Genomic DNA, 27,786 nt, shown 5'->3' on the forward strand with positions numbered 1-27,786 from the left:
AGTTACCTTATAAAGGAGTCAATTATATAGCAAAAGCAAGCATAATTTCCAAGAAAATTACATTCTTGGTTAACAAAAGTGTTGCATAGGGCTTGGCAATAATATGAATAATTACTAGATTAATTGCTATCATCTTGATACAACATAAATCATCATCATCTTTTATTTTTTAAAGAACAGGTAATCTCTAAAAATAAATCCTTTTAGTAAATGAGATTACTGCTCAGAAGACTTAGATATTTTTGTTAAGCCTATACAGTATATCATTTTGCAATATATAGGCACTTTAAACATAGCTTAAAACTTCAAAATTCAAAGAAAATTTCATAATTGATTTTCCTATTTTGAAAATTTTGTTATGGCTGTTGAGGTTATTAGGGCTACTATTATGTTTAGAGGTAGTTACGATGCCCACTTCGAGCAGCAAGTTAAGTGCGTGGCATAGACGACACTGCTAACTTTATCACACTGTGCTTCAAGTTAAGCAATGTAAAAAAAAACAATTCATTTAACAGATAGTGCATTATACCAACGCATAAGAGATCATGTGTATACCCATAGGGGAAATAATGTTAAATGTGAATTCACAAATTTATCAACATTTATGATATTGGAAATAAGAAAGTTTAACACTACTTGGCAAGCGTTTATGCTGAGTCTGAGAGTTTGGACGATAAAAAAAAGAATTTTGCCACATTACTTATGAGCATAGATGTACAAAGACTAATGCACAACCCGAGATTTCAACACACTTAATATATGGCTTCAACCCACCATAACCCAAAATAATCCAATTGCTACAAACAGTAGCAAACATACTACAGTAGCATGTCATGACAGCCATGGCCAAACAATAATCAATTAAATGGTTGAAAAATAGATTGGCACAATAAATACTGAAGAATTACATCATATAAAACAGTAATTTCAGACTACGAGTTATGGCCTTCAAAATTATTTGAACACCTGAAAGCTAGTTTGTTCATACGCAGAACAAACCTGGGTCCTAACATTAGGATAAATATTCTGGTGCCAGCTGGAAACCAGTAAATAGTAAAAACAAGAATTGTTTATGCAAGGAATTGGTGGGATCTGGCATCCTGTCACAGAGATGAGATGGGAAGTGGCCAGCGACCTGATCTCAACCCCTTGACATATCAGTTTTCTTCTTACCGCCACTGAGAGATCATTTCTTTCTCTCCTTCCTCTCCATGGCCGGTTGTTTTTGCCTTTGCCTGTGTTTTTTTTGGTTATTTTTGTGATCAATGTGTGTTTAGTGTGGTTGTGTTTTGGTTTTTACCATGCAATCCCGAAACCTAGCTAAAAGTTCCCATAAGCCTCAGAGAAAATGTCCCGGTGTAGGCTCCTATCCTTGTTCGCGTTATATGGCTTCCTTTGAGACTGACCCCCATTCAACTTGTAGTAGGTGCAGATCGAATTATTGTAATGTGACTAACCCTTGCATTGAGTATCGTTCTTGGCCTCCTGTACAGTGGAAGAGATTTGCCATGAAGCAGCAGCACACGAGGAAGTCGGAGGCGCCATCTTGGGAAGGATTTTCTCCTCCTTCGATGGATGTTTCTCAGGTTCCTCATTGTTCTGCTTCTCCCCTTGCTTCTCCTTCCTTGTCAGGTTTGTCTCTTTCCTTTTCTTTCATTGTTTTGTCTTTGGAAGTTTTGGGAGGAGTTTCTCTGAATATGCCTCGTGCTGCCCCATCGCTCACAGGAGGGGAATATTTCCCCTCCCAGGAGGGTGGGGGCAGTGCCATCTTTTTCCTCTGTTTCAGACTCAGATATGCAGATGTTGGTTGTTTGGGCTTTGTTAGGCCTATCAGGGGTACCAACCTTAGATGGCCTGCTGTCCCATTTCATGTCTTCATGCATTCCAGCGATGGCTGCCATGACAGTTCCCAACCCTCCCAGCCTTCACTCTACTGGGTCTCACATTATGCCTTCTATCATGATGCCATTGGTTATCTCTAGGCATCGTCGTGGGTCACCTCCCATTCAGCCTGCAGTTGCTCCCACAGATCGCGTTCAGAGTTCGTCTTCTCCCATGACGTCACAGCCTAGTTCTACTATGACATCATCTGCAGCTGCGCCGTCTGCTTCTTCTCTCAATCAAACTGTACTCAACATTGTCGACTCTGCTCTTCGAGTGAAATATGGCCGTTATCTCAAGAGGAGATGGCGTAGATCTCCTTCTTCATCTTCGTCATCTTCATCATCTTCTTCCTCATCCTCTTCTTCGTCGTCTGCCCCTCCTGTCCATTCCCACATCAGACGTTGGAGGATTAAGGACTCTGTTGCAACTCCTCTCCCAAGAAACAGAAGACCATCTCTTCTTCTTTGCCTTTGGACCATGGTCGTGTTTCTCCTGCAAACATACGTGTTCCTCTGGGAAATATGTCTCGTCCATCATCCTTTCGCCATCAAGAATCTCCTGCTGAGAAAGACTCTACAGTTATTCCTTCTGCAATGCATCATGTTCATGTTAGGAGGGAGGATGACAAGGCTCCAATCAAGAAATCCTGAGTGGTAGAACCTCCTAGAAGTCCTGTCAGGCCTATGCCTCCTAGACATCGTCATTCCAAATCACGGTCACCCAGAAGAAATCATGATTCCTCTCCTGATTCCCTCAGACACGTGTGTGAATAGACACAGCTGTGTACAGTGGCCCCCCATTTTTACACGTTTCATTTTGTTGCAGATTTTTGTGGAACACATCATTCACTTGTCCACAGGGAAATTTCATTAATTTGCAGATTTTCTTTGGGCTGTATCTCTAAAATTATCACAATTCGCTTTTTTTCTTAGAGCAACACTGTGTATTCACTGATTACTGTGTTTTTTCGTTAAAATATATGTATACTGAGAGAGAGAGAGAGAGAGAGAGAGAGAGAGAGAGAGAGAGAGAGAGATGGCACAAGAATTTTTTAACAAATTTATGGGAGGTGGTGAGGACTAACCACATTTGTATAATAAATGATTTACCTAATACAGGCAGTCCCCAGTTATCAGCGGGGATTCTGTTCCGACAGCGTGATGATAAGCGAAAATCGCAGATAACTGAAAATCTACGATTTTCGGTGCTAATCGGTGCTGATAACCAGAGATCGGCACCTCTTTTAGGTATGTATCAGCGCCAATAAGCAGAAATCCGATTTTTGGCGCTGAAAGTCGGCGATTTTTCTCGCTAGACAAGTGCCGAAAACCGGATCACCGATAACCGAGCCTGATGACAACCGGGGACTGCCTATAAGTACTCATTTTCTAATAATAATAATAATAATAATAATAATAATAATAATAATAATAATAATAATAATAATAATAATAATAATGTGACAATAATATACTGCAATAAAAAATTTATGCATTTCTATAGTAAATTATGTGAAATTTTAAACAAATACATATTCCCAATCTTTTCCAAACCTCTGACGTGAGGGGGAGGTTGGACCAGTCACATACGTCATATACCTGACCGCAACCCTTCAAGGTCAGATATTTGACACGTATGACAGATCCAACCTCCCCCTCACTTCAGAGCTTTGGAAAAGATTGGAAATATGTATTTGTTTTTAAAATTTCACATAATTTACTATGGAAATGCATACATTTTTTAATTACAGTATATTATTATTGTTGTTATTATTACAGGTTTTGTGAAACAAAATGGCAGTTTCAACAGCATTTACTTTATAGAGTAAATGCTCAATTCGTCTTATCAATTGCTTTTCTTGCACTGAAATGGTTGCAAGCAATTGACCGATATTCATATCCGGTGGTTTATTGATGTGTAGGAGGTAGTTCTGGTGGGGTGTCGACTAGTTTCACCCTTCTCATTAGGGCATCATTCAGGACAGGATCGCAGGATGCAATTGCTGTAATGCGAGGATTTTCCATCTTTTATCCATGTCTGTTGGTTTGTGGAGTTAGTCGCTTCATTTTCATTGGCTATCCGGCCGCGATGTCATCGGAAAGATGGCTCCTGATTGGCTGTCTTCTCCTCGATCTAAGCCTACTGCTGATTGGCGATGGTGCAATTTCTTGAGGAAGGCGGGTTAACCAATCATTCCCAAGGTGAAAGGCGGCGCCTCTGCTTTCCTCAGGTGTTGGAAGGGCGTCCTCGACGTCGGGGCATCTTTGAGTCGTAGGTGGGTGCGAGGGGCGCTCTTGCAGGGCGTCCTCAGGGTGAGATCTCACTAAGCGATCAACCTCGGTGCTCTGGAGGTCGTCTTCAAGGGGCGTAGGTTGGGATGCAGGTCTTGCCTGGTTGTCCTCGGCTTTCCTGACAGCTGTAGGGAGAGGGAAGGTCTCCTGAGTCACATTAAGGCTCGGTTTTTCCTTCCCTATGTGGAGCGCCTCTAGGATGGGAAGACGACGAAGGTCGGGGACACTGTCAATACTTTCGAAATGTCCGATGACGTCACAGCCGGATAGCCAATGAAAATGAAGAGACTAACTCCACAAACCAACAGACACGGATAAAAGATGAAAAATTCACGCATTACAGCCATTGCATCCTGCGATCCTGTCCTGAATGATGCCCTAACGAGAAGGGCAAAACTAGTCGACACCCCAAGAGAACAACCTCCTACACATCACTAAACCACCGGATATGAATATCGGTCAATTGTTTGCAACCATTCTAGCGCAAGAAAAGCAACTGATAAGACGAATTGAGTGTTTACTATATAAAATAAATGCTGTTGAAACTGCCATTTTGTTTAACAAAACCTGTATTAAAGAAGGTCTTCTTCCTATTATTATTATTATTATTATTATTATTATTATTATGTTGCCAATTTGGTGGTTAAATAAAATAACTATGAATGACACTGAAAACTCTCTCTCTCTCTCTCTCTCTCTCTCTCTCTCTCTCTCTCTCTCTCTCTCTCTCTCTCTCTCTCTCTCTCTCTCTCTCTCTCTCTCTCTCTCTCTCTCTCTCTATATATATATTTAAGGGTAAAATGTTTAAAATGAAATTATATTAATAATGTCATTTCAGAGAATAATAACAACTTACTGTAGTAAAAAAATGTATCTGTAAGTAATCACAAAAATATTAATATGACATAATTAACAAACCTAACATTCTGTTTGGAGGTACATGTCCCGTCAATCTAAATTGCCCACATATTTTAGATATGCTCTGTGCAGTAGTACTGTCCTAAAATACATACCTATACAGTTAATATAATTTCAAAATCATCTTGCAACACAGGAAAATATCAACATGCATAAAATGTACGCCCAGTGCATTACAGTAAGCACAGAACGATGCGCAAAGTTACATAGGCCAAAGAAAATGTGCATGTCTGAATGATAGGGGATACTTAACTGTAACAGTTGTAGGCTTGACCTTAATTTTGCAACATGACTTTGAAATGATATTAGGGTGTTCTGGGATGATAGTCTGAGGTATATTTTTGTTTGAACTGTCAAGTTTGGCATTGAATTGTTAAAATAGGCAGTTATAAGTGTTTTAGGGGTGTATATAGCCTAATTAAGGGTAACAGTAGTAGGAGAGTACTGTAATGTAAGGTTATGTTAAAATAGGCAGTTATAAGCGTTGTAGTTTAGGGGACAAAAGGTATTTTGCAGTTGTAAGCCAGTTATAAGCATTTTTAGAGGAGATATTTGCATTTCCACAGATTTTGCATTTCTGCGGTAGACTCTGGAACCTATTCCCACATAAAAATGGGGAGCACTGTCGATGGTAACGGATGTACATCTAGTCACCGCCATAGAGATAGATATGGCAGTGGTTCTTCATCTGACTCGCTGCTTCACCACTCTCGACAACATTCCTCATCGTGATCTTCAAGAATGGACCACCACTGTTGTTCGTCTTCCCACATCCGCAACCACTGTTTACCTTCCTGCATCCACGGATGTCATTCACCTACCCGCGCATCCACGGCCATTGTTCAACTTACCACGTCCATGGCCAATGTTCGCCACCCTGCGTCCACAGACGTGGGCTACAGGATGCTGCACGCCTGTCATGCAAGAAAGGGTCTTATGCATCTCAAAACTGTGATCAAGACCTCTCTCTTCCCTCTACTTTGAAACTTTAAGCTCCTGCAAAGGTATTAGGATCTGACAGATCTTATGCTCCGGTTCTAAACCCTGCGAATCCTTCGGAGGAGGCAGACAGGGATCCTCGCGTCCATGAGGATTTGGGGAATCAGGAATTTCTTTCTTCTTATGAAGAGGTTATTGATCTCATTCACGAGTTCAATAATCTTTCTAATCTTTCTAAAAAGATTGACTCCTTCTATGATCATTCCAGCAGGAATAGAAGCCTTGTTGGGACTGAAGAAGGAATCAAAGACATCTTTTGAGTTGCCTTGTTCCAGTCACGCTGACTCAGTCCTGAATCATGTAAATTCCTTTATTTCGGGACGGGATAACTCCCTCCATTCCAACAGATCATTTGAGTTTCTCCCTCCTCTACCTAGCCACATGAAGTATTATGCAACTCCTCTTGTGGCTCTTCTGAATAGATAGGTCAACCCCAATGTCGTCCATCTGAAGCCGGGTTTGACCCTGGATCAGGTCAGAGCAGAAGGTTCTCTTTCCTTTCAAAAAGCTGCTTCTTTGGAGTTGACTGCCTCTTCTGCCTTCCAAACTGTTGCTTGGCTGGATTTGTGGTCTTCAGCTATTGCCAAGATTTTTTCTTCCCCTTCGTCAAGGAATAATGTTAATAGTTCAGCTTACATCAGATTGTTGCAATCTGGTGCTAAGGCTGCTTCCTACCTTACCCATCTGACTGCTAATTTGTGGGCTAATATCCTGCTGATGAGGAGATGCAGCCCTCTCCGCAGTGACTCGGTCTGTTGACATGGATTCCTTGTTATCCTTGAGGAACGGCAATATTCTGGACCCCCAGCTGCTTTTCCCCATGGATCAGTTGGATGCAGCTGTAGACAGGCATCGAGCTGACAATAATGATTGTCTTGTCCAACAAGCAGTGAGTAAAGCGGCAGCTCCTTCTCATCTGAATGTTCCAAGGCAGAATCCGCAGCCGCCTCCTAAGAAGCCTATGAGACCTCCTTCTATGATCAAGACTTCCCAACCTACTTCGTCACTGAAGAAGCCTTCCCAACAACATCCCTTTCTGCTTCATCACCGAAGAAGCCTTCCCAACAACGTCCCTTTCAGTCTTGTGCTACCAGGCCAGGAAGGGGAAATAGGGGCAGAATTAGGGGAGGCAGACGATAAAGTGGGCGCCCCTCCCCACTTTGTGCCACCAGTGGGGGGATGCCTTGCAAGCCATTAGGCTCCATGGCAGAATTATGGAGCAGAGCCGTGGGTGGTAGATGTCCTTCAGGTAAGGTATCTACTGCCTTTTGACTTCGCTCCCCCTTCTCCGATCATCCTCTCTCTCACCTCACTTACACCCAAGGCTCTCCGAAACACCTAGCTCTCCAAGAAGAAGTGAGGACAATGATGGAGAAGGGAGCTGCAGAGCAAGTAAAGCATCCTTCCCCAGGGTTCTACAGCAGAGTCTTCCTATTCCCCAAGGCAACTGGCAATTGGAGGCCGGTAATAGTCCTATCAACGTTGAAGCTCTTTATCAGAAAGACGAGGTTCAAGATGGATACTCCTTGAACAGTCTTGGCATCCGTCAGAGACGACGACTACATGCTGACCATTGATTTGAAGGACTCTTGCTTCCATTTCCCTATTCGTCCCTCTTCCCGGAAGCTCTTTTGCTTCAGTCTTGGAGAACTGGTGTTCCAGTTCAAAGTCCTTTGCTTCAGTCTGACAACAGCTCCCCAGATGTTCACAAGAGTTTTCACCCTAATGTTGATGTGGGCTCATGCTCAGGGAATTCACCTCCTAAGGTATCTCGATGACTGGCTGGTCTTGGCGAGCTCTCAGAAAAAGATAATTCGAGACAGGGATCATCTTCTCCAATTCTGTCACAGCTTAGGCATCGTGATAAATTTGGAAAAATCTAATCCTCAACCCAGTCAAAGAATTCTTTACTTGGGCATGATCATGGACACTGCCTCGTCAAAAGTCTTCCCATCGGATAAGAGGATAGAGAAGTTCAGGGCTGTGGCTCGCTCCTTCCTATCCGAACAGAACCAACCAGCTCAGCAGTGGCAAGTGATCCTAGGACTTTTGACATTGCTAGAGAAGCTGGTTCCTCACAGGCATCTTCATCTTCATTCCCTGCAATGGAGACTGAAGGAATTTTGGTCTCCAACAAGGGACTCTCCTCAGAGGTAAGACAGAGGTAAGAAGCGACCTTCTGTGGTGGTTGGATAATGAATACCTGACAATGGGAATGCCTCTTCATTCGCCCCCTCCAGACACTTCTTCCAAAGGTTGGAGAGCACATCTAGAAGATCTCCTGACGTGTGTGGAGTCCTCAGGACAGGAAACTTCACATCAACGTGCTACAGTTGAAAGCAACTTTCCTAGCACTTCAAGAGTGTTCAAGAAAGGGTGATGGGGCACTCCGTTGTTCTGATGTTGGACAACACTATGGTGGTGGCTTACGTGAACAAACGGTGGGGGGGCTAGTGTCACGTCAACTTCACTTGCTAACAGTCCAGTTACACCAGTGGGCTATCAACAACTCAGTGGACTTCATGGCCAGGTACATTCCAGGCAAGAGGAATGCAGTGGCCGACAAGCTAAGTCATCGGGGACAGGTTCTAAGGACAGAGTGGTCTCTGCATCAGGAGGTGGCAGACAGGCTTTTTCATCTGTGGGGAAGACCAATGATAGAACTCTTTGCAACAAGGCTCAACAGGAGGCTAGAGGTCTATTGTTCAGTAATTCTAGATCTCTTCACCATGGCAGAGGACACCCTTCAACATCCTTGGGACAACCTGGATGTCTACACCTTTTCCCCCCTTTTGCCTGATCTGTCATGTCCTGAACAAAGTGATGATTTCCCAGAATCTCAGGATGACCCTTGTAGCTCCTTTATGGCCTCAAGCAGAATGGTTTCCAGATCTTCTAACTCTGTTCTCAGCGGTCCCAAGAGAAATACCCCCTTGGCACAATCTTCTCTTGTCAACCTCATGTACAGTAGAGTGATACCATCAATTGGTAACATCCCTATCTCTTCACAGTTGGGGACTATCCAGTATCTCCTGCGAGTGAAAGGCTTTTCTCGCAGAGCAGCGATACAGATGTGTGGTTACCTCAGAAGGTCTTCTTCAACCATGTATCAGGAAATGAGCCGTCTACTGTGATTGGTGTCATTGAAGGGGTTTCTCTCCACTCGGAACCTCTATTCAGTAGATAGCTGATTTTCTGATTTCCCTTAGAACAGAAAAACACCTTCCTGTTTTTGCTAATAAGGGCTACAGGGCTGCCTTGGGAATGGTTCTTTGTTTGAAAGAAGTGGACCTGACTTCATCTTGGGAAATCTCTATGCTGCTCAAATGTTTTGAATAGTCTTGTTCACCTAGAGAACTAAAACCTCCTACCTGGGATCTGACTCTGGTGCTAAGTAGTCTCATTTGAGCTCCATACGAACCACTGCGTCGGTCATCGGGCAGGAACTTGACCCTCAAGACAGTTTTCCTTCTAACCTTGGCTTCTTCAAAGAGAGTGGGCAAACTCCATGGCATAGCTTTTGATGTTAAACATACCAGGGGTTGGAAGTCAGTAGTGTTCGAATTTGTTCCAGAATTCATAGCTAAGACTCTAAACCCTTTGGTTCATGACAGATTTACCTCCTTTTCCATCCCTTCCCTCGGGGATTTGGTTAACGACGATCCAGATGAATTGCTCCTTTGCCCCGTCAGAGCACTGCGTTGCTATCTCAAAAATGACTTGACATCTCAGATCAGGATGCTGAAGACTTTTTTGTTAGCACAAGCCGGATCAAGAAAGATGTGTCCAAGAATACTATTTCACTTTGGCTTCATGAAGTGATTAGGCATGCCTACTCCTCATCATCATTTTTTACTTCCAATATTGTGCATGCAAGAGCACATGACATTAGAGGACTAAGCTCCTCCTTGGCATTCAAGAAGAACTTATCTGTGCATACTATCCTGAATGCTGGTTCTTGGCTCCGCCAAACCACATTCACTTCCTTCTACCTGAGGGACGTTGCCCACAGGTCCTTGGACACTTTTTCCTTGGGTCCAGTGGCAGCTGCTCAAAAAGCTGTGTAGCTCATCCAGAGCCCCTAGTGGGACAGTTTTGAATCTTGCCTAAGATGATGGTATGAAAATGAGGATGATTGAGATGACTGTTCTCTTTTCCTTCCCCCTTTTTTCCTTTCTTCTCTACCTACAGGCGATAAGAAGATGGTTCCATCTTATGCTGGAACAGGCCAGAAACAGGTGAGTGTAGTAGCCTTACTTTTGGTTTGTTTTTATTCTACACAAATATAACGCGGTAGCAAACCCTTCCTCTCTCTAGCATGGAGAGAGAGTACTGATAACAAACACGTATAGGTGGCTATCTTAGTTTGTTTTCTGAACAGATATAGCTCTTTAACTTCCTCTAATGCAATAAATTTCTGCACGACTCAGCCCAGTACAGTAATTTGACTGTCGGAAAGCCACATATCTAACAGGTTGGAGGATTAGGTCTCCTTCCTTTGAATTCTCTCTTATTCAGGAAGTATGACCGGGTGTACCGAAACTCCAGTCGATCCAGGATTCTCTTACCTCCCACCAAGAGCGAGTCTATCCTAATGTTAAGACCCAGGCTTGTTCTGCGTATGAACAAATGACAAATTTAAATTAATTTGTATTTTTCATACATAACAAACCTGCGGTCTTAACATTTACTGCCCACCTCTAGCCACCCCTCTTTCAGTTAACAATGGGCTGGAAGAAAACTGATACATCACAGGGTTGAGATCAGGTTACTGGCTGTTTCCCATCTCATCTCCATGACAAGATGCCAGATGCCACCAATTCCTTGCATAAACAATTCTTGTTTTTATTTTTACTGATTTCCAGCTGGCACCAGAAGATTTATCCTAACGTTAAGACTGCAGGTTTGTTAGCTATGAAAAATACAAATTGATTTAAATTTGTCATTTTTCCATTATATAATGTAATAAAAATACAGAAGCATTCAGTAACAACATACCATACATGTATTTTACGTGAAGTTTGTTGGAGCAGCTTTTACCCCATGGAAGAACATCATCAGAGCATCCTTGTGGCATTCCATTATATCCAATTCCAACAATCTTGTTAGCTTCAGTCACAATACAAGCACCAACCTTAAAAAAAATGTAAAAAAAGGGATCAACACAGTCACCTAGTTCATCTAATGGGTAAGTAAATCAGACTGTAAATTTTAGAAATAAAAAGCAGTATTAATGGAGAGTGAGAAGCAGTATGTGTTAAGAAGTATGAGGAATTCAATTAGAGTTACAGACATTCCAAGTCCAAACCTTTTAGAATAATTTTTGTAAGATTGGTTTGCAAGATGGATTGTACCTTTGAAAAAGCAGATAGCGAAGGACTGCCGAATTGACAGAGGAAAAGAAATGTTATTTTGGCATTTCTTGGGTATTTTTAGGTAGGTGGTAGCCATTTGCTTTTTACGTTTGCTCCATTTGAGCTTGCTAGATGTAATGGGAAGAACATTAATATAAGAATGTGTAATGGCATTTTTTACTGATCTTTATGACCAATCAAGTACCACAAAAAATCTCTCATGGTATTATAGTTCTTTGTGGTGTCCCTCTGGCCCTAACTGCATTGTCGTTGCATTATAGTTTTTGGAGCTCTGCAGTTCACAAAGTGTGGACTGAAATGATAAAAAACATAATCCAACATTGTAGAACATCATACGCCACTATGGTATTCCCATTTAATATGTAAAAGCAATTGAACCTATCCATGAATGAAACATATGCACAGTTAATGTTAATGGAATTATGTGGAATCTTTTGACCTCCAAATGTTTAAGTGCGGAACAAATTCATTCCTGCTTTCTGCTGCCATCTGAATTCAGGTCTATCAGTTTTATTTTCCATTCCCTCATGTTTTTTTATTTATTACCTTTTCCTGCAACCTGTCTTTCTCAGCAAACTGATTTCCCTTTGGAGCCCTTTCTGGTTTACAGTCCATTGACTCTGTCCGTAAGGGTTTTCATTTGAAGATTTACAGAACAACACTGATTATACCATACCTTTTCACCCTGACACTGTGAAGCAAGGACTTTACTAACAGTGAATCTCAGTTACTGGGTACTCATGGTTTTACTATTGATCTCTTAACTACCAGTGTGCTTGCCTTTATTTCTATCCACTTGTATAATATTTAGCATGGCCTCTAATATTCCTCCTGTAGAGCACCCAGTTTTCTCTCTGAATCCCATCTAGTGATACTTATCTCAATACTTTCAAAATCTCTTGGTGCAACTCTCCTCACTCTTATTGCTGGACTTGTGAATCTTGAATCTCATCTTTATGATGCTTATTTAGTTGAAAATATTTTGAAAACTCTTAAATAGCATATTACTAAAATTCTGAAGATTCTGAGAATATTTTTTAAAGGTTTCACATAAATCATGTTCCAAAGTTAATGCTTAATTACACTTTGTACATGTGGGTACTGGACTATGTGGGATACTATATTCACCAAGGATCCATGGATCTGCAACTTATTCAGGATTGTGGGTTTCACTGAAGCTAGACAATCTTTCAAAGGGCCAGCTATACAGCAAATCTGGCTACTTCCATCAAGAACCTCATTTCCTTTAATATCTGCATGACTAAGAGATCCAACATTTCAACAACTTGTACAAAATTCATTTAATTTGTGTAAGGAATAATTAATTTGATGTACAAGCACATGTTGGGAAACTTGTTCTTTACAACTTCTATGGCACTTTTTTTTTGTCACTTTTGGGGCTCTCTGTGGAGCCAGAGCATTTGTGAAAAAGCATCCTGGCCTGTGAAATTTGTTAATCATTTTCTGAACTGTGGAATGTGCAATAAATTTTCATTTTGGATTCTTGTTTTTGGTCAATTTTTGGGTGGTATCCACCTATATACAGTATTAAAATGTAGTCACTTTGAATCTAACACAGCCCTGAGGAAGACCATGGGTTTATTTTTCCTCATCCGATGGGCCATTTCAAATATTTTCTCTCCTTTTTTATGTACCAAAAGTCCAATTTTATTCCTCCTATATTACAATATTTGCCCTTCCAACCTGCCTCTTGGCCTCAGTCCTCTACATAAACCTCTTCCCTGAATGGATAGTGAAAACTAGTGTGCACAGAGTGGTGCACTGCTAGCAGAACTAGTTCTTTTTCTGCTATGATCTCCTCAAATCAAATTAATTTTTCATGCCAGTTTTTTTAATCTGGCAATATGGTACGGATGGATGGATGTATGCCTGGCAATTAGGGCCATTCAGTGCCATAGTTAAGTCTTGAGACACAGAAAAAGGAAAAATGGTACAAAATATGTGCAGTTTCAATTAACTTTAAATGTTAATAACAAAGTTAATAAATTAACCATAGTATTTTAGATCAGTAGAATGGAAATTGAAGATTCTTAAATATTACAGAAAATTTCAATTATACTTAACAAACGGATAAGCATGTCACCTTCATCTCCTAGAATAATAGCTGAGCCTTCAAGTATCTTTAAGTATCAAGTATCTGGTTAAAATATCTGGGTTGATCTGGTTAAACTGCTTTTTAAAAATGTATATATTTCTTTCTCTTCCCTTCCTATCCTCTGCCAAGGGTTGAATACTAAAGGCTCTCTGCTACTCTCTAACTGCCCTCTGTAAATCTTCATTCCATTGCCATTGGTTTCCCTCTGTATATGGTTCTGAACACTTATCCCTTAATTTGTCACACAATTCGCCTCTTTTGTAGACTGAATAACTTCTTCCATCAGTTCCACATTCTACTGTTTTATTCTAGATTTGCTGACCCTTTCTTCTTATTACTTCCTAACTTCTACATTTCTCAGTTTCTTACTCCTTTTGACTGTGCATAACAGTGTAATCCTTTTCTTAAATATTGCATATCCTATCAATATATATCTGCTGCAGCTCCTTAGTGTTTTCAACTTCTCACTAGACTGTGGCCAGAAGCACTTATTTTTTTGGCTCTAGAAGAATTCCAAACATATCCTCCCAACATGCTACTCCTATTAGTATATCTTCTGACTTTTGCACTTCAGTCACTACATCTGATAGCTTTGGCGATATTTCTTGCTCCTTTGCTTCTGGTCTCCTGGTTTGAGGTGTTAGTGCATTTAACGACAGCACATTAATACCTTCTTTCAAGGGATCTATTTATTCTTCATTGTCCTATTTATTCTTCCCACTTCTTCCACATCTTTTGTCATTTTATCTTGGATCAGAATGCCAACTCTCTTCTGTCCTATCACATCTGACCTGCACTCTACCAAAATTTGCATTTAATGTCACTTTGAACTGTCTGTATACTATCTGCTCATTCATACTTAATCTATACAAAACATGCATGTGTGCACTACTTTTGTCTACATCCCCAAGACCTCTCTAGTCTTCATTATCATCATTTTCACAATCACAGTGTGCATCTTCATTGTATTTTGTATTCATTTAAAGGATTCTTCACATTCCCCTTTTTTTAACGGGTGCTGGAGACTGGGGGACATTTCATTTGTAAATCTTTTCAGATTTTTTAATTCTGTTTTTTACAAATACAATACCCCTACTGACAAATTTAAAGCTCCGATTTGTCTGGGTTTAGAACCATGTGATTGCTCATTAGTTCATTTTGATTTTTATAACCTATTAGGTATCTGTAATAGTTATATTAATAGTGACACAACTGTGTATATAATTCTTTCTAAGGATATGAAAGATATGCTTGTAGCTAAATGACTGAATAATATAAGCTTTGTCTTACAAAGATGACAGAAATATGTAACAGCTGATGACAAAGTCTGGACATAGGGCAATTTCTGTAAAGGTAGTGAAAGTCTTGGATTAGAGAGCTCTTGTGTTTGACCACATTGACAATTAGTTGCATGGCTACTAAATCCTAAAGGAATCTCAGGACTCTGTCATTTCTTAAGTTTGTTACACACATTGGCCTCATGATGTTTCAAGAACATATGAGAACACATATGTAAAATATGTTGCCACTTACTATATTTATATATTTTGAAAAATACTGAGATTATTATACACAATTTACTTTTTAAATATGCTCCAGCGACCTCTGTATCATCTTCAGTATAAACTATACTGTTAAATTGAATTTTTGTGACAGATGAAAAACCATAATTGGTTACCAGTAAGTATGGAGCTTGTGTGAAGTAGTGTGAGTGAGAGATTGGCGGGAGGATTCATGGGGAGATGCTGCCTGAACAGGTACCACCATTTTGCACTTTTATAATAAAACCAATAAATATAGAAGATCTGGTCTTATTTCATATACCACCTACAACATATCTACACAAGAAATGTCAACCCTTATTCTCTCTATTATACAACAAACCAGTATTCAATAACTAAACATATTTTATCTTGGCCAACAATATAAAAAATTTATTGTAAATATCACGTCTTACAATTCTTCTTCATTATAAACTGAAGGTCCATTATATAGCACAATGGCTGAAAACATTTAGAATGGTGAGGTGCACTATGGAAGACTAATAGCAAATAAGGCAGGAAGTTACATGGTTACTCATGATGTGAGGCATTTATACATCCAACAAATAAGCTACCTTATTTGGAACTTTAAAAATCTGCAATTCACCATTACCAGTTAAGGTTTTATAAACCGAGTGTTTGTAACTGTCCAGTACAAGAGTACCATATACTGTACTGGTGAATACCACTGGTGAATTCCCAAATACTTGTGCTCTAATGACTACACATAAAATCTCATACCTGAGTTGATGGGTCCTTACTTCGAAGAGCTGACAGCGTAGCTAATGCCATGAAGTATTCACCCCATGCTAAATAATCTTCTCGTTTCTTATTAATATCTCTGTAAAATTGATATCAAACATTTTCAAAGATACTGTATAACCATTCAGATCATAAACAATTAGTTTAAAGAATATCAAATTTAAAATAATTAGTGTTTTTCCTAGGATACAAACCTATGCTTTCATAGACAGAGTTCTCAGCACAAAGCTTACTGCAGCTAACTGCTGACTTAAAGAACGAATGCCAAACAAGTCAGCCTATGAGTCCCGTGTGACCTAAGCTGGGTTAGCACACCCATTTTTTGAATCAGCCCATTTGTGGTGCAACTCAACTCCATGCCTGGGAGAGATTGGAAACATGAGGGACAGTAGAGGAGAGTGAAAAATACTCTATGAAAGAGTGGGTTCGTATCCTAAGAAAAATATAAGTCACTTTGAATTTGGTATTTGTTCTGACAGGAATACGAACTTACGCTTTCATAGATGGAGCCTCACCAACAGGTGGGAGGTCAGTCTACCCAGAGTAGAAGGTGGGCTGTTGCTGTTTCTTTTTCTCTTAGGAACCAGTGTTAGAGTATTTATAAGGTATGAAATAGCAGTGGTCCAGTTACACAATTTTAGGGAGTAAATCATACAAATAAATCTACAAATAATTCACAACCAGCACAAATTACCTCTGTATTCCTGTGGACAATGATTTACTAGATCAATCCCTATCTAACTACATACTAACCTACAATTAATACAGAGGACACACTCATAAATGCATCCTACTTCATGATCATCAGTTTCCAATAAACCTACACAAAAACATAGCAGATTTGTAAAGTAATATGTATTTTTCCTGAAGTTCTTTACATAGGGATTTAGCTTGTGAATGCAAGCTGGAACAGCCGTTTAACATTCAGACAAGGTCATTAACTACTGACAGTAGGGGGGGAAGGCCCTGCGCACTCGTCTGTCTGCACCTCACTTTGCCTTTCAGCCCAGGTACCAGGATGAGGGGTGGCTGATATAGTACATGAATGTAAAGAACTTCAGGTTTGTATGTTAGGAAAAATACAAATTACTTCAAAAATTTACTATTTGTTCCCACACAAATACAAACCCTCATTCTTTGCACAGGAGACTTATCCATTAGTGGAAGGAGTCTGGGAAAATCTCTGAACTGACTGGCTGGTTCTACCCACACAGGAATACCTTCCTGGTCTGGAAGAGATCAGGAAGGAATCCCACACCCCCAGCTTGTTGGATATATGAAATGGTGCAACTTCTAACTTCTGGGCATAAAGTAATAAGAAGGCTTGGAGGAACCCTGAAGTGTCAGAGACTATAAATCTTGCTAATAAAACCAACGGGTTTGTTTCATTGTCTATCCCTCTCTCCCCTTGCCTAGAGAGAGGGGGGGCGGGACATGCATCCAATCAATCTATGAAAAGATGAAGGACAGGTTGCCACCATCATGTAGTCACCTGCACAACTCATCCATCCAGCACATGACGGCTTGCTACCTGCCTCTCTGTCCTACAAAAGAGACAAGTAAAAGAGAAAAGGGAGGAGACCAACCACTCACACACATTCTCGCTCGCTTACCCGACACCTTAAATTAGATGCTACCTGTCTCCTTGGGGGAGCCAGATGAGCTACACAAATTGTTGGGCAGCCACCACAAAACCCAAGGAAAAATGTGTATAAGGACTTGTGAGCAATGTCCCAATTGTGAAATGAGGTAAATGGTGTCTGGCACAACCACATACCTGCTTGTAGTACCCGATTAACTGACAGGTTCTTCCAGAATGTAAAGGACTGGGTGATGCCCCTAACCTCATGAGCTCCCTCCCAGACTGAACTCCCATCTACCTCGTCAGATGAAGAGTATGCTTCTTTGATGTCTCACAATGCCCGAAAGAGACTGTGTTCTTGGACACCTCTTTCTGGGCCAAGCCAGTACTGTACTAACAAAGAGGTGTCGAAACTCAGGCCTAAGACGCCAAGTTCTCGTGAGGCAGTACCACAGCACCCTAACTGGACAAAGTAGCGTCATGTCCCAATCATTACCTAAAAAGTCCTTTAGGAAGAGGATCAGAAAGGACTTGAATCTGGCATCAGGAACCAACAAATTCCGAGTCATGAATTCCTGGACAAACGAGCAGAATGGATTCCCATCCCCTCGAGTGCTTAACATCAAAGGCCATGAAACTCGCCTATTCTCTTCACCGAAGCTGGGGCAAGCAAGAATAACAGTTTTTATAGTCAAATCTCTGTCTGACGACTCTCTCAACAACTTGTATGGTGTACGAGCCAGGCTCCTTAACCCTTAAACGCCAAGCCTCTATTTACAAAAGTGTCTGCCGTATGCTGGCGGGGTTTGGGAGTTAGCGCCGAAGCGGAAAAAAAGTTTTTTTCAAAAAATCACAGCACGCTTAGTTTTTAAGATTAAGAGTTCAGGCAATGAAAAAAAGGAGCCAAAAATGAAGTTAAGTATGCAACCATCAGAAATGAAAAAAAATATCATTAACATATATAAATATTGGAATATATGACAAAAAAAAAAATTTCATATATAATTGTATACAAATCTCGCTGTGAGCAAAACGGTTAAAGCTAATGAGCTATTTTTTTTTCATTGTATTGTACACTAAATTGCGATGATTTTGGTATATAACAAATTGTAAAACGATCAAAGCAACACAGAGAAAATATTATCACAAAATGATGCATGAATGCATAACGCGAGGAAGTAAAAAAAAGTTTCTTAAAAAATTCACCATAAATCGAAATATTGTGCTAGAGACTTCCCGTTTGTTGCAAAATGAAGGTAAATGATTGAATATTACTAGAATTTAAGAGTTTTAGCTTACAATTGCATTTTTGACAATTTCGGTCGAGTCAAAGTTGACTGAAGGTTGAAATTTCAGCATTTACCGTGATTTATATGAAAATATTTCAAAACTGATAAAAGCTACAACCATGCGTTATTTTTTTTTGTATTTTACAATAAATTGCACACATTTTCATATATAAAACTTTATGTAACAGCTAATATAAAACGGTGCAAAAATTACGACAAAGTGACTAAAGAATTTCTGAGATTTTCAGCAGAGTTGGCGCGCGCGGATGTAAAGAAAAAGTTTTTTTCAAAAATTCACCATAAATTGAAATATTGTTCTAGAGACTTCTCGTTTGGTGCAAAATGAAGGTAAATGATTGAATATTACTAGAATGTAAGAGTTTTAGCTTACAATGAATATTACTAGAATGTAAGAGTTTTAGCTTACAATTGCATTTTTCGCCCATTTTGGTCGAGTCAAAGTTGACCGAAGGTTGAAATTTTAGCACTTACCGTGATTTATATGAAAATATGTCAAAATTTATAAAAGCTACAACCATGAATTATTTTTTGTTGTATTCTACATGAAATTGCGCACATTTTCATATATAAAAAGTTATGTAATGGCTAATATAAAACGGTGCAAAAATTACGACAAAGTGACTACAGAACTTCTGAGATTGTAAGAGCCTGACGCCGTCTCTTCCAAACACACCTGTGTTCGTCGTCCATCGGAGTGGCGAGACGTTTGGCGTCTTCACAAACAGAAACATACATACAGTTTGATACAGATGGTTCGTTGGAACATTATGAGTACATGATCAGAACGCTTGCATGGCAATGCAAGCAGTGGTGATTGTACATACATCAAGACAACAATGGTTAGGGAGAAACAGACGGAAATATTGTATGGTTGAAATCGCATTCCTTTAGAGAAAGAAAATGAGATGCTCTTGTTGTCTTGTCCACTCCGATGGACGACGAACACACGAACACACACGTTTGGAAGAGACGGCGTCAGGCTCTTACAAGATTTTCAGCAGAGTTAGTGCGGACGTAAGGAAAAAGTTTTTTTCAAAAATTCACCATAAATCGAAATATTGTGCTAAAGACTTCTCGTTTGTTGCAAAATGAAGGTAAATGATTGAATATTACTAGAATGTAAGAGTTTTAGCTTACAATTGCATTTTTCGACCACTTCGGTCAAGTCAAAGTTGACCAAAGGTTGAAATTTTGGCACTTATCGTGATTTATATGAAAATATGTCAAAATTGATAAAAGCTACAACCATGAGTTATTTTTTGTTGTATTCTACATGAAATTGCACACATTTTCATATATAAAACGTCATGCAACGGCTGATACAAAACAGTGCAAAAATTACGACAAAGTGACTAAAGAATTTCTGAGATTTTCAGCAGAGTTAGTGCAGACATAAGGAAAAAGTTTTTTCAAAAATTCACCATAAATCGAAATATTGTGCTAGAGACTTCTCGTTTGGTGCAAAATGAAGGTAAATGATTGAATATTACTAGAATGTAAGAGTTTTAGCTTACAATTGCATTTTTCGACCATTTCGGTCGAGTCAAAGTTGACCGAAGGTTGAAATTTTTGGAACTTATCGTGATTTATATGAAAATATGTCAAAATTGATAAAAGCTACAACCATGAGTTATTTTCTGTTGTATTCTACATGAAATTGTGCACATTTTCATATATAAAACCTTATGTAAAGGCTAGTAGAAAACGGTGCAAAAATTACGACAAAGTGACTAAAGAATTTCTGAGATTTTCAGCAGAGTTAGCTGATGCTTTCTTTTGGGATAAGAAAGAAATTCGCGCATGCGCAGCTGGGTCACGCTTGTAAACAAAACAACAGCGTGATCCGTGAACTCCCAGCATCCCTCAAGGCGTGATTTAAAATTTTTCGCAAATGAGACCTATAAGTATTTTTCCGCGAATATTTAAAAAAACTTTTTGTAGTCGACGTATTTTACATCCACTTGGCACCCGACAGACAACTTTTGTCGACATAAAATGCGTCCAGTCAGCGTTAAAGGGTTAAGACAAGAGCCACGTCCCACTCAGGGGATCTGAGTTCCCTGGGTGGGCAAGACTGTTCAAAACTTCTCAGAAGCATAAAGATCTCCTATGAGGACAAGTGATCTATTCCAGCCAACCAAAGGACCTGGCTAAGGGTAGCTCTATTAGTGGAGCAGCTTAATGTGATTTTTGGCCAGAATCATTCATTTGATGATACAAGCATGAAATTTGGTATGAATATACTCTATACGTCACTTTTTGAGAAAATGTGCTATCCATTAAAAATTCCAATATGGCCGCCATTTTTTTCAAGATGGCCACCAGCATACCAAAAACAGCCATAAACCATAAAAACGTTGATCTCTGTCCATTTATATCCAACTTTTGCTACTAAAAATGGCTACTAATGAAAGGAAGGCAAAGAGGCTAAACTCTTTCTGTCTGTATAATGTCCCAAAGGGTTGCAAAGTACAGAGCCAATTTTGCAGTCAACACTACTGTTCCTGAGGCAGGGGGGATTCTTCAGACAGCAGTGGAGCAAACGAAAGGTTTTGGCACCAAAAACCAGTTGCTTTGGGCAGATGAAGCTCAATATCAGAGTAAAGACTAATCATGTATGAGAAGGAAAACTAAAATTAAACTATGGAGGTAGAGCCAAGAGAGTGCCTGTCGCTCACTACCAGGGCACACTGGTGACGGACACTGCTGTGAAACTCAGCATGGGGTTCAATATCATCTAAATTGCAAATTTAGTATCCCAAATGCTGTCTAATCAGCTGCAAAGAAATTAGATAGCCACACCTGAACTGACAGGATGTGCCAGCATGGGAGAGACAAGCCAAGGATGACGGAAGCTTTAACGTTATCTGGATGGTGTACAGATTGCACAGGATTTAAATAATGGGTGAACGATCAGGCTAGGTTTAGGGCAACAGCTTGAACCTAACTTTATCCCATACATGAAAGCGAGCAAAGATAGTGAAAGGATAAACCCTAGGCCAGCTCTACTAAGTTCAAAGTACGAGTATCTTATCATGGATGTCAAACCAAAAATGGAAACTGACATGAGTAAATGTTGTCTGTCAAGAGGACAAAATTGATGAAAATGACATTTTTATAATAAAATAAAAGAGAGTCTATCAGAACTCCCAAATAATGAATCTTCTGAGTGGGAATCATTTGTGACTTCTCAAAGTTCGTTGTTAGTCCTAATTCCTGGGTCAAGAGAAGAGTTTTGTAAGCCCTTCGTGCATTGATTCTTCGTAGGTGATCGAATTAGCCAACTGTCCAGACATAGCGAGATCCTCACTCCCGCTAAATGTAGCCAACCCGCCACAGGATTCAACACTCGAGTGAAAACTTGTGGGGCCTTCGAGAGACCGAAACAAAGCGCTCGAAATTGAAAGATCTGGTCCTCGAAAATGAAATGTAGACATTTCCTTGAATCCGGGTGAGCCAGAATATGGAACTAAGCATCCTGCATGTCCAGGGATATCTGTATTTTTCACTAATTCTATTGCCTTTTTATTCAGAAGAGAGGACACTTCCTTCGACAAGGACGAATGCTTCTCCTAACCGATGGAGTAAGCTGTCAATGCAACAGGAGTGTCGGTCAACGGAGGATTCTCCTTGAAGGGGATAGCGTATCCCTCTTTTAAAAACTTTGACTACCCGCTGATCTGCTCCTCTTTTGCTCCATCTCTCCAAAAAGAGATGAAGCCTGACCCCGACAGGAGCATGAAGGACTAAATCCTCACTTGCTAGAGGAAGATCTTGTGGAAACAAAAGCTGTTTATCCAGAAGGGAAAGCAGGAGGGCCAATTTCTGTGGGGTCGAAACCCTTCGCTGTAAACGAGACCCACAGTTCACGCTTCTTCAGGACGCCCATGACATGCAGGGCACCTACTTCAAGCAATCCACCTCCGATGGCTCTACCTGCGCAAGAGAGAAAATTCTCCAGGTCTGCGGCTTCAGCACACAAGAAAGGAGATTCTTGAAGCCTCTTGGCGACTGCTCCCAAACACCAGTCGAGAAAACTCAACACCTTGAAGGCCTTAAAAATACTCTTCAACAGATGATCCATCTCCTGAGCTGAAAAGAACGTTTTCGTCAATGCGAGAGCTGATCTCTGTCCCGAGTCAATGAGCGCAGAAAAGCCCCCTGGGAGGAGTCAGGCACTCCCAGGGAAGGAGCTTCTCCCGTTGAATACGACATGTACCACCTACGTGAGAGATGAGAGGGGGAAAACACTAAAACAGGCCCTTCCTTGATCCCTCTTGTCAGAAAGCCATTCCTCTACCTGGAGAAGAGCTTTCTTTGAAGATTTAGAAAGAATCATCTCAGGAAGACTAGGCGAATCCACAGGCTGATAGCTCATCATGTAAGACGAGCCTGGAGAAGAAGGAGAGGACGGAGTGAAAAAATCCGGGAACTGTTGAAGAAGGCACTTAAGGAGTGCTGCATAAGGCGCAGCAGACGTATCCTTCTCCTTTTCTTCCTCAACAGAAGAAATCGGGGATGTCATCAAATCTGATCCAGGGGCAGTCTGAGCTGCAGGTTTCTGTAAAAGATGAAGGATATTATCCAGTTTTTTGTTGTCAATGTTCGAGTGCTGGGTCCAAGCAGAAGAAGGCTTATCCGAAGCTGCAGGGCACTTGAAAACTTGATGAAGTTCAAGCGTTATCAGAAGTTCGGCAGCTTCAGGGTGCTCCAACAAAAAAGAACGTCCGACCCTCTCAGTGTGCCTGACTGCGTCGGGGCGCTTTGCCACATCAGGGCGCTTGGTTGCATCAGGGCGATGGGCCGCATCAGGGCGCTTGGCTGCAACATGGTGCCTGGCTGCTACAGGACACTTGTCTGCTTCAAGGCGCTCAACATGACATCCAACCAAAACAGGATGTTCCAAGGAAACAAGGCGCTTCATGAAACTTGGATCTGCTCACCTGAGAGGTGTAGAGAGCTAGAACCTCACTCCTGGCGCTGAGGAGAGGAGGAAAATGCTCTGGAGTGTCCAACTTGCTGCACAAAGGTTGAGGACTGAAGGAGGGCTCCCTCATTCTCTTGTAAGGGAGATGTGGGGACTGATCTTTACCCAAGAAGCGTCTCTGAGTGGGCAAGAATCCTCAGTAAAACGACGAAGACGGCTCCTACGAGGCGGCGCTTCTTCAGATCTTGACAAAAGTCAATGCACTTCTGAGTCGCCTTTTCAGTGGCTGTCGCTAGTCGCAACCTGGGATGTAACAGGTTGGACTGGGGTGACGAGTGCCCATGGGCAGACCCCACTGACCTCCCTTGGGCTACCGGTATGCCTCCTCCCAGGTAGAGGGGAGTATGGCAGTGACCTGCGCCTAGGAGAATCAGCTGATGCACTTCCGAGACGCCTTGCCACTGGCTGTCTCTCGTCGCAACCTGGGATGCAACAGGTTGGACTGAGAAGATGGCTGCCATGGGCAGACCCCGCTGACCTCCCTTGGGCTACCGGTATGCCTCCTCCCAGGCAGAGGAGAGTATGGCAGTGACCTGCACCTAGGAGAATCAGCAGACGAGCAGCCACCCCCTCCACTACACATCCAGAAAGACGCCTTCCCAGGTTGTCTGTGGATACCTGGGACCGGCAACAGGCTCAACTGAGGGGGTAAATACCCGTGTGCAACCCCCCGACCTCCCTTGGACTTCCAGTATGTCTCCTCCTGGTGCATGGGAGTATGACAGGTACCTTTGTCTAGGAGAATCGAGGGACGAGTAGACACCTCCTCCTCCACTGCAATGGCACGAGAAGGAAGCGAGGAAGCCAGGCGTGGGAGCAAGAGGATGAAATGGGCAAGAAGGTTAGCAGGGGAGAGAGATGAATTAGATGGCGCTAGGGTACCAGTAACTGGCACCGAATGCCCGAGAGTGAACGCCAAGGCACCAGAGAGTGAGCCCCGAGCGCCCGAAGCAGACATCTAGGGCCTGAAAGCTGGCACCGTGCGTTTTGCAGTTGGCGGCTGTCGAGCCGGCGCCGAGCGCTCTGTGGATGAAGCAGGAGAGCACTACTGGGCGGTCGTGGGAGCTAAAAAAATGTGTAACTCTTCACAATTCCTGTCATACTCTGAAAGCACGTCGTAACCAAAACAATGAGCACAATTCTCTCCCACTGTATTCCTGCCCTTACACTTTTCAGTTCTCTGCAAAGGAAAGTGTAATATGTTCAATTAATTTTTTTAAGAACAAATTTATGAAGAACACAGAGTACCATTATACAGATATCTCAATTCCTCTAACATACATATCTCAATACTCATTAAACATTATTTGAGACTCGTTGGTGCATTTCATTCTCAAAAAATCCGGATTACACTTTTCAGTTCTCTGCAAAGTTAAGTATAATAATATGTTCAATTAACTTTTTTTTTTAAGAACAAATTTATGAAGAACACAGAGTACCATTATACGGATATCTCACATTTCTTCTCAAAAAATCGGTCCGGAACAAATAAAAGGTTACGTTTATTACACTACTCAGAAAAGGAAAGTTAACCTTTACGGACCAAGATGATATCTACGTCTCAATTCCTGTCACATGTTTGAGATTTACAGTTATGCCTTTCAAAACCGAAAATATTGGTTGGGTAGATAATGCAACATTAATATGTTACGCTAAAGAAGAGGCAGCGAACGCAAAACTGTAAGTTTCTTTACAAAGGAAATTCAGTTTAGTAGCAAACACATTATACGCTATTCAAGACGAAGTACACACTGTATCATCATACATACAAGTCTCAAATTCTAATTAAGACTGAGACTTGCAGATAAGAAACAAAATCATGTTACTGGTTTGGCAATGAACATAATGTTTACATTCACCGGTGAAGGCGAAATCGTTGGTTAAACTACGCTGTCGGTAGTTAAACACTTGATTATGAGTTTGCTACTGTTGTGAAACATGACAAATTAAACAAAACAATCAAAAACTGTCCTGAATGCTGTAAGCTTGAAGGCTCCCAAAATCAGCGATAAAACGTCACCAAAATCCGGTCTCCGACCGGCAAATTTAAGAACAAAGGTGACAAAGACGCTCTGTGTTGACTCGAGCGTCAGCAGAAACGTAATGGCGAATGGTTGCTGAGTAGTTCCTGATACTCTCAATAGTGGGCGAGACCAGTCACCTGCACTAAATTGAAGCACTAACCCGCGAATCTTTGAATTTAAGGTGCTGAGGCAAGAGAAACTCTTAGCTAATGTAATTACTGGGTAAGTTACATATATAAAACACTAATTTCACCTCTTGACTTATTTCAGAGGAAATAGGACTCTGCTGGATATGTTAATCTTGCAAAAAAAAGACCATTTTTCATACTCTTATTGTTATGCCAATATCATTTGATCTAGCATGGTTAGATGATGGAGAAGGCATAGAAACTACATTGATATGAAATAAAGAAAAATATCATAACAGCTCCAGAATTTTGTTTAATAATACCAAATTGAAAAGAGCACAGAAGAGAGCAGTGATGCCCAGTACATCAGTCACAGAAGAAAACCATGGAAAGAGATCAAGAACCTCAGACCCTCCAAAGGTACAATGCTTTTTGTGTGAGAAGAGGATGAAATATCAAATTCAAGACAAGCAATGACAATGCAGCTGAATGAAAGGCTCAACCAATGTGCCAAGGCCCTAAACCATGGAAAGCTCCTTACAAAGTAATTAACTGGTGATGTTTTGCTCAAGAACTGAAGTATCACCCACAATGCTTGGCAGACTTATACAACTAAGAGAGAGCAATCTTAATGCAATAGAGCAAGAGGAGAATCACCATGATCAATGGAAAGAGTTATATCCTGTGGCTTTTTCTGAACTTATCTACATCATTGATAGCAAGATTACTGTTACAGAAACATCACCTGTAATACAGTATTCAGATTTGCTGATCTAGCTTCCCTATACAAGCGCCAGCTACAACAACTAGGTGTAGACTCCCCAGACGTCAATACCACCAGGTTAAAAGAGCAGTTACTCTCTAAGATCCTTGAGCTTGAGGCCCATATGAAAGGGCGTGATGTTCTTCTAGCATTCAAAAAAGATATTGGCGCAATTCTGTCTGATGCTAGCAAGTGCAGTGAAGCCGTTCATCTGGCTAAAGCTGCAGACACCATTTGAAGAGAAATGCTTGCTCATAAGACAAAATTCACTCAAGATTTACAAGAAGGACTTGGAAAGGAAGCTGTTCCACAGGCACTTCTACAGCTTGTTTGCAGCATTGAGCATGGTGTTGACATCTGGTCCCATCTGGACCATGGTGCTGTACTGTCAGATGTTGCTATTGAACAACTTTTATAATACAACTGCTACTCTAAATGCTGCCAGGAATTGACTAAATGTGGATGTAAGACAGACTGTGGTGGAAGGTGCACATGTAAAAAGACAGGATTAGACTGTACTGTGCTCTGTAGCTGCCCTTGTCATGCATCTCCTGGAGTCTAAAACACCAATGTTCAACAATGACAGAAGGAGAATAGATGCTAATATACTCATAATCATAATTCTCAAGTTTGGACACAGTTAATGAGGAGTTAGTATATTTGTCACTTATATTTTTTTAATTATATCTATGAACAAATGGCTATAAATACTCATAGAAATCAAGTTATATGGACAAATATGTAGAAATATAAAGAAGTTAGATTATTTTGCATATTAGGCTTGCCAGGTGGCCATCTTGGAAATGGCTGACAAATTGGATTCCTGAATAGCAAGGACTGTTCTCCCAAGTAAAAGTCTGCAATTTTATGGCAAAGAACCCCCTAATTTATCCCAATAATGACCGAACTTTGGTTATTTATAAAAAATATACTGGCATTTTTCCAAGATAATCGTCATATGGTGGCCATCTTGGAAAATGGCCACCTCAGGGAATTTCAGGTGGCTAGCACTTTTTTCTTCAAGTCTAGAGTGAGTGTTTCTGCCAAATTTCATGCTGGTATCATCAAATGAACAATTGTATGGCTTATCTGCTCCTCCATTAGAT

At 40.9% G+C, this 27,786-nt stretch overlaps 1 protein-coding gene across 5 annotated transcripts in view; it reads right to left on the minus strand.

Annotated features, from left to right (window-relative positions):
- LOC136827933 (uncharacterized) overlaps nucleotides 1-27,786 on the minus strand; it is a 231,455-nt gene that overhangs the window by 40,884 nt on the left and 162,785 nt on the right. For all 5 annotated transcript variants that reach the window (XM_067085396.1, XM_067085395.1, XM_067085399.1 and 2 more), the window contains 2 exons: nucleotides 15,866-15,965; nucleotides 11,091-11,226 (listed from right to left, as the gene is read on the minus strand). In XM_067085396.1, coding sequence (XP_066941497.1) covers nucleotides 11,091-11,226; nucleotides 15,866-15,965 — 236 coding nt within the window. The remainder of the gene's footprint in view (nucleotides 1-11,090; nucleotides 11,227-15,865; nucleotides 15,966-27,786) is intronic.

Source organism: Macrobrachium rosenbergii, chromosome 42, assembly GCF_040412425.1.
Source record: "Macrobrachium rosenbergii isolate ZJJX-2024 chromosome 42, ASM4041242v1, whole genome shotgun sequence".
NCBI classification, from domain to species: domain Eukaryota; kingdom Metazoa; phylum Arthropoda; class Malacostraca; order Decapoda; family Palaemonidae; genus Macrobrachium; species Macrobrachium rosenbergii.